Genomic DNA, 7,281 nt, shown 5'->3' on the forward strand with positions numbered 1-7,281 from the left:
GTCTCAAACCCTCGGGCTCAGGCAATCCACTCACTTCAGCCTCCCAAGGCACGGGATTACAGGCTGAACCACTGAGCCCAGCTTACTCCTAGGTTTCAAAGATATTCTTCTGTGTTTTTTAAATAAATGGTGCACATCATTTGGCTGGCCGTATGGAAAAACTGTATCTTGACTCTTACTCTGTACCACATACAAAAATTGACTCCAAATGGATTGCAAAATGTGAATGTTGAACAAAGGAGGAAAATATAGAAGAATACTCCTAGGTTTCAAAGATACTCTTCTGTATTTTCCTCCTTTGTTCAACATTCACATTTTGCAATCCATTTGGAATCAATTTTTGTATGTGGTACAGAGTAAGAGTCAAGATACAGTTTTTCCATACGGCCAGCCAAATGATGTGCACCATTTATTTAAAAAATCATTTGATTTAGGTACTGAGAAATATATATGTTCAGTTTGTGAAAATTCATCAAGCTGTACACTTATGATATATGTATGTTTCTGTTTGTGGGTTATACTTTAGTAGGAGATTTAGAAGAAGCCACGCTCAGTGGCTCAGCCTGTAATCCTGCACCTTTGGGAGGCTGAGGTGAGTGGATTGCCTGAGCCCGCGGGTTCGAGACCCACCTAGGCAACTTGGTGAGATCTCATCTCTACAATAAATAAAAAATGAGCCGGACGTGGTAGCGCGTGCCTGTAGTTCCAGCTACTTGGAAGGCTGAGGCGGAAGGATCGCCGCAGCCCAGCGAGTCGAGGCTGCGGTGGCCGGGAGCAGTCACTGCACTCCAGTCTGGGCGACAGAGTGAGACTCCAACTCAAAAAAATTTTGTTAGGTCTGATCATGCATTATGGTTATAGAGGGAGCTATCCTCGTTTGTAGAAGAAGCTGGCTGAAGAGTCACAAAGAGTCGTACATTCCCTTACTTTGAAATGGTTCCACTAAAAAGTTTCTGTGGGGGTGTGTGTGTGTGTATGTGTGTGTATTTGAAACAGATAGGCAAAATGTTAGCCATTGTTGGTGCAAATGGCAGGTATATGGGTGTTTGTTGTACTATTTTTTCCAACATGTTTGCTAAAAGAAAGTTGGAAAGAACATCTTAGGCGGAGTATGAGAGATTAGGTAAAATAGCACTGGTCTTCCATTTTTGCTTAAAGGTCAACCCTAAGGATCTGGACTCCAAGTATGCGTATATCCAGGTGACTCACGTGGTCCCTTTCTTTGATGAAAAAGAGTTGCAAGAGAGGAAAACGGAGTTTGAGAGGTCACACAACATCCGCCGCTTCATGTTTGAAATGCCCTTCACGCAGACGGGGAAGAGGCAGGGCGGGGTGGAAGAGCAGTGCAAACGGCGCACCATCCTCACAGGTACGGCTCCCAAATCCATTCTCACAGGTGCAGCTCCGACGCTCATCTGCATGTCAGCCCCGCCACCGCCGGCACCAGGAGCTGTCCTCCCAGAGAACTGGAAGGACCTCTGGAGCTTAGTTCCTTCCCCCATTCCCTATTCAGTTACGCTCTTGCCTAGTGCTTGCTTTCAGGTACTCGTGGTGTTTTCCTGTTTCTCTGTCTACCCTTTCCTCCACCAGACCAGAAGCTCATATCCAGTGTAAGGTCACTTCCCCTTCTTAGAATCTGATGGAAACAGTGGGTTTTTATCTGCCCAAATGCTTTTGTACAGACTCCAGGCCCAGCAGCCTCACACAGTCCTGGGTCTCTCCACACGCAAGGACCTGTCTCATGCACGTCCACTGCACGGGCTCCAGCATGGGCCTGCTTGGCAGTTTCAGTCTGAATAAGTGGGATGGGAGGCTGGATCTCTTCTACCTCATTGCTGATGGTGGCTGGCCAGCCTCAGCTTGATTACCTCCATTACCGGGTGTGTTTTGTATCATTTCCCAGTCCCTGACAAGTACAGGGTCATCTTGGGGATGATTTTTACTTTCTTTGGGAGAGCTTGACCCATCCATTCTCAAGTTGGGATTAGCAGCATCACTAGGGTAACCTAAAATAAAATACTTTCTCGGGGGAGAAAAAAAGGTCAGTGGAAGGCCTGTTCAGCATGCTAAATGTGTCAGTTCCACCGTTTGGGAACATTTCCAGAGAGTGACCTTAGTTGAGTGGAACCAGGAGAGCACCTACTGCTTCCCTAGAAGCTGGTGTTGTCGTGCTTTCCATCTGGGCGATAGTTTGAAATGTTACAATGATGCTTTATCACAGTAAATGGAAAAAGTGCTGTTCAGATGCTGCATCCAGGTGATTCTCAGCTCCTGCCAGTGAATTGTACACTTTAAATAGATAAATTGTGTGGTGTGTAATTTAGCTCAGTAAAGCGGTTACCAAAAAGAGAACAGGGGTCATTGTAGATTATTTCAGGACATTGTATTGCAGGGAATTGTTTCACCCTCCCTATGAGGGAAGTGAGATAATAGATTTTTAAACGCTACATTCTTAAAGAAAGCATCGCTGTTCCTGCTTTTAGAATAAGAAGCTAACATACGTCAAGCACAAACCGTATTGTCCTCACAGATATTAGCCCCACCCCTTTTCTAATGTGCACATCAGTAGTGAATTCGTAGGATGCAAGAGCACTACATGTCTAGGTGGAATCATTTACAGGAATTACTAGTTTACAGTGATTATCGGTACAGCCGCAATGACTGTACTTCTGACTCTTTAAATTGGTGGCTATCAAAGGTTGTTCCAGGATCAGCAGCCTCAGCATCCCCTGGGAGCCTGTTAGAAATGCAGATTCTCAGACTGGCCTCCGGAACTGCTGAATCATTAGCTCTGAGGGTGGGGGCCAGCTGTTTGTGTTCAACAAGCCCTCCAGCTGACCCCGGTGCACACTTGGATCTGAGAACTGCTGCCTTTGATAAGCCTGGTTCACTGCTGAGTCAAGGTCAGGGTTTTTTATTATGATGATTGTTGAGGTAGCATACTGATTATAAACAGTTACCACAGGGTGTTTCCCCTGAGCATGTTTTCCTCAGGGTTACAGTTTACCATTTTGTTACAGAACTGCTTTAGATTTGAGAAAGCATGCCGCACGTGAGCAAAGCTCTGAATCTGCCGTGCCAGAGGGGACAAAGAGTGACTCTGCGCAGAAAGAGGCAGAGCAGACACACGTGCTGTGGCCTGGGGACTCTCCAACATCCACAACTGTGGGGCTGAGACAGTCTGGGCAGTGGACAATCTGTCCCGGGGGTCCTGCGGATCCAGGTCAGGGCCTCCCTGGGTGACCGTGGGCAGATCATTCATTGTCCCTGTGTCTCAGTCTCCTCATCTGTAAAATGAGAGGTGGGGCATTCATCTGGTTGTGTTAAATAACTTTGACATTGTAACCAGGAGGGGAAAAATAATGAACGGACTTCATTCTGCTCAATTCCATCCACGGTTGAGCTCCTTGGGGTTGGCAGTGAGCAAAAGGGACTGTAGTCCAGCAAGACACACAAAGAAAAGTGCAGTTTTTGTCCTGGGGCAGCATAAAGATTTAGAGAAAGGGTTATTAAAATGCCACTAAAAACATGTAAACTCATATCAACCTTTAGTTAAAGATATGCATACCAGGGCGTTCTGAAGACTTTGAACCTGAGAGTCTTTCCTGAAGTTATTAATCACTTAGGTTCTTCTTCATACCTGACCTGCAACCTTCCCTGCCCTCCCCAGGCGAAAGCTCACCTTCCTGGGTAGTTTCCAGTGAGTTGACTGCTGTTGTGTGATCATTTGAAAAACCCCGTGACCACCCTTTAGCCTCCTTCAGGGGAATTTCTGAGCCTGTCCCGAGATGTGATCCCCCTTTTCCTTCTTTCGTGGCTCTTCTGCTAAGCAGCTTCTTCCCCTTCACTGTTCTAGAGTCTTCCAAATTATGCCCATTCCCCCACTCAGGTTGGAAATAACCTCCTGCCCTCTAGCCCTTTCCAAGCCAAGCTGAAAATACAGTCACCACACTCATCAGCTGGGCCCTCCCCAGCCTCCTTCCTAATACGTGTTCTCAGTCGGTCACCCAGCTGCCCACCTTCCAGGGGCAGGAATGCATTCATTCATTCAGCAAAATGTTGTGCGTGGGCAGTGTCCCCATGGCAAGCTAGCAGAATAGACATCTGTGGTCCTGTGCCGCTGATGTTGTGGCCAGAGAAGACAGATGAGAGACAGTAAGCAAGTGAGTAAGCATCCCTGTGGGGGAGCACAGTCTGTGTTATGGACAAAAGCAAAAGGAGATTGGGGTTGAGCTCCTTCCTCACAAGTGGGAAGGATGTCCCCCTCCTCTGGAAAGCACATCAGTCTATCCAAACACAGACACGCCTCTGTCAGAGAGCCACCTCCCCAGCTGGGGGCAGCAAGACCTGGTTCTCATTCCTCCCACGGAAGCCTGCGTTCAAAGAGGGCTCACGCCTGTAATCCCAGCATTTTGGGAGGCTGAGGTGGGAGCATCACTTGAGGCCAGGAGTTTGAGACCCCAGACTAGGTAACAAAGTAAGACCTGTCTGTACAAAATTTTTAAAAAGGGGAGGGGGTGCTCATCACACCCAGCACTGCCATTAGGAGCCATGTGAGACAGAAACCCTTCACCCTCCACTGACAGAACATTCTGAGACTAGAATAGGCCTGTACATGGCTGACAGACGAGGTTACCTCAGAGCGGACAGCTTTTCCAGCTTGGCCCAGACATTGTTGGCCCATCAGAACTCTGAGTGATACAGAGGCTGACCCAGTTTCCTCTTCTGTGATAAGTCCTTCCCACATAAACTCTTCTCAGCTGCTTACTAGATTGTAACGAATCCAAACATGACCACCCACATCTGGCTTTTGCTTGTTAAAAAATAAGCTTTAAGTACATATCTGCATGTCATTAGTAATTTATGTTAAATAAAAATAGTATAGATATTTATATACCATATAAAGCAGCAAGATAGAAGTATGAAATAGACTCAAATTAGAACCTGACATTTTTCTGTTCGTTTGCATTTATTTCACAGATTTGTGCAAATTTAGCATGCGAGTCAAAGTTCTGTAGACAAAAACAAACACTCCCAAGGATATTTTTGGAACTGTTTTCTGGACTTAATCTGTTACGTGGCATCTCAAAACTGTTCCGTCTTTTTTATGTTGTCAGCGTCATTTTATATCTTTCAACTCACTCAGACCTCAAAACTTCCAAGGAAGTAGAGCATTTATGGGTGAGAAAATTAAACAAGGAATGATAACATGGTTTCTTCAAAGACTCACTTGTCCCAGTAAAAAGATAACGAGGACCCAACTCCCTGGACTTCATGTGATACAGTCTGTCATTAAACATACACAATTATAAAGGAAGACGTGTATGATTCCACAAAACACTAGCATGGGACTTGGGACAAGCTTCGGGTTCCTTATTTGTGAAGTGGACAATCGTGAAGTCCACAAGCATGACTGTAAAGCTTGTGCCAGCTTGGACTAACCCTGGGACCCTTCCCCGCAGCCATCCACTGCTTCCCCTACGTGAAGAAGCGCATCCCCGTCATGTACCAGCACCACACCGACCTGAACCCTATCGAAGTGGCCATCGACGAGATGAGCAAGAAGGTGGCCGAGCTCCGGCAGCTGTGCTCCTCGGCCGAAGTGGACATGATCAAGCTGCAGCTCAAACTGCAGGGCAGCGTGAGCGTTCAGGTGAGCCAGCACGGCAAGGCCTGGGTGGCGGGGAGGGGCAGGGGAAAGCGTCCTCGCGTCTTCATGAATTTCAAGTCGCACGCTCCGGCACGGTCCACTTCAGGGGCCTAGACTATCCCGTTCCCTTCCCCTTCAGTGCCTGTGTCACTTCTCTTGATATCAGAGTGGGAGGAAGCCTGAGGACCCCCACCCAGCCCCACCCATGAGGTCTGTCGTCACTCAGTGTCAGTGAGGGACAAGAGCCAGCTCTCCAAGCTGCCCTGAGTTTTCAGCAGTTTGAAGGAATTCTAGGAGCCTAATTGGAAGCAAGAGGCCAAGCACGGGGACTCACGCCTGTAACCCTAGCACTTTGGGAGGCTGAAGTAGGCTGATTGCTTGAGCCCAGGAGTACGAGACCTGCCTGGGTAACATAGCGAAACCTCATCTCTGCAAAAATAATAAACAACTTAGCTGAGTGTGGTGGTATGCACCTGTAGTCCCAGCTACTCGGGATGCTGAGGTGGAAAGATGGCCTGAGCCCACTAGGTTCAGCCTGGGTGACAGAGTGAGCCTAACTCAAAAAAAAAAAAAAGAAAAGAAAATGACTCTCTAAGTATAAAGAACTGTTACTAGTAGTAGGTTTTCTTATAAAACTATTATTTTCTGGTTTCTATGAAAAATTGTATCTGAAAAAAACACCTTAAGTTTCACTCTTATAACAATATCTTTAGATTACCATAATTTTTATTTGTTCATTTTTCGAGAAGACCAGAGAGGTTTGGAGGACCCAAGGATTCCAGTGACCTCACTGACCCTCAGAAATTCTTTATTATATTTTATTGTTATTATTATTGCTATTATTATTGAGTTGGGGTCTCCCTCTGTCACCCAGGCTGGAGTGCAGTGGCACAGTCACAGCTCAGTCTCTAATTCCTGGGCCCAAGTGATTCTCCTACCTCAACTTCCGGAGTGAGTGATTGCAGGCCTACCGCACACGGCTAATTTATTTATTTATTTATTTATTTTTGTTGTTTTGTTTTGAGTTGGAATCTCACTCCGTTGTCTAGGCTGGCGTGCAGTAGCATGCTCATGGCCACCCCAGCGTCGACCTGCTGGGCTCCAGGGAGCCTTCCAAGTAGCCGTAACTACAGGCCTGTGCTACCACCCTGGCTAACTTTTGATTTATTGTGGAGACAAGGTCTCACCAAGTTGCCCGGGCTGATCTCGAACCCACAGTCTTAGGCAATCCTCTCGCCTCAACCTCCCAAAGTGCTGGGATTATAGGCTGAGCCAGTGAGCCTGACCTCATTTTTTATAAACATGAGGTCTTGCTGTGTTGCCCAGGCTGGTCTTGAACTTCTGGGCTCAATCTTTATACCTCAACCTCCCAAAATGCTGGAATTACGGAAGTGAGCCACCGTGCCTAGCCAGAAATGTTTTATTTTAATATAGCCCGATTACTCAGTTTTTTTCTTTACTGATAGGATTTTCATGTTCTGTTTTAAATCCTCTGTGACTACTCCTGGCTTTGTTTTTTTTTGTTTTTGTTTTTTTTGAGTTGAATCTCACTCTGTCGCCCAAACTGGAGTGCAGTGGCCGCTCCCGGCCACTGCAGCCTCGACCTGCTGGGCTCCGGCAATCCTTCCACC

General features: G+C 46.8%; 1 protein-coding gene across 5 annotated transcripts in view; it reads left to right on the forward strand.

Moving 5' to 3' along the window:
- The window catches only part of DOCK9 (dedicator of cytokinesis 9), a 239,202-nt gene that overhangs the window by 225,958 nt on the left and 5,963 nt on the right, over positions 1-7,281 (forward strand). For all 5 annotated transcript variants that reach the window (XM_008070565.2, XM_008070568.2, XM_021718816.1 and 2 more), the window contains 2 exons: positions 1,159-1,369; positions 5,463-5,653. In XM_008070565.2, coding sequence (XP_008068756.1) covers positions 1,159-1,369; positions 5,463-5,653 — 402 coding nt within the window. The remainder of the gene's footprint in view (positions 1-1,158; positions 1,370-5,462; positions 5,654-7,281) is intronic.

This window comes from Carlito syrichta, unplaced genomic scaffold (genome assembly GCF_000164805.1).
Source record: "Carlito syrichta isolate Samal-C Ts95f unplaced genomic scaffold, Tarsius_syrichta-2.0.1 Scaffold313642, whole genome shotgun sequence".
NCBI lineage: Eukaryota > Metazoa > Chordata > Mammalia > Primates > Tarsiidae > Carlito > Carlito syrichta.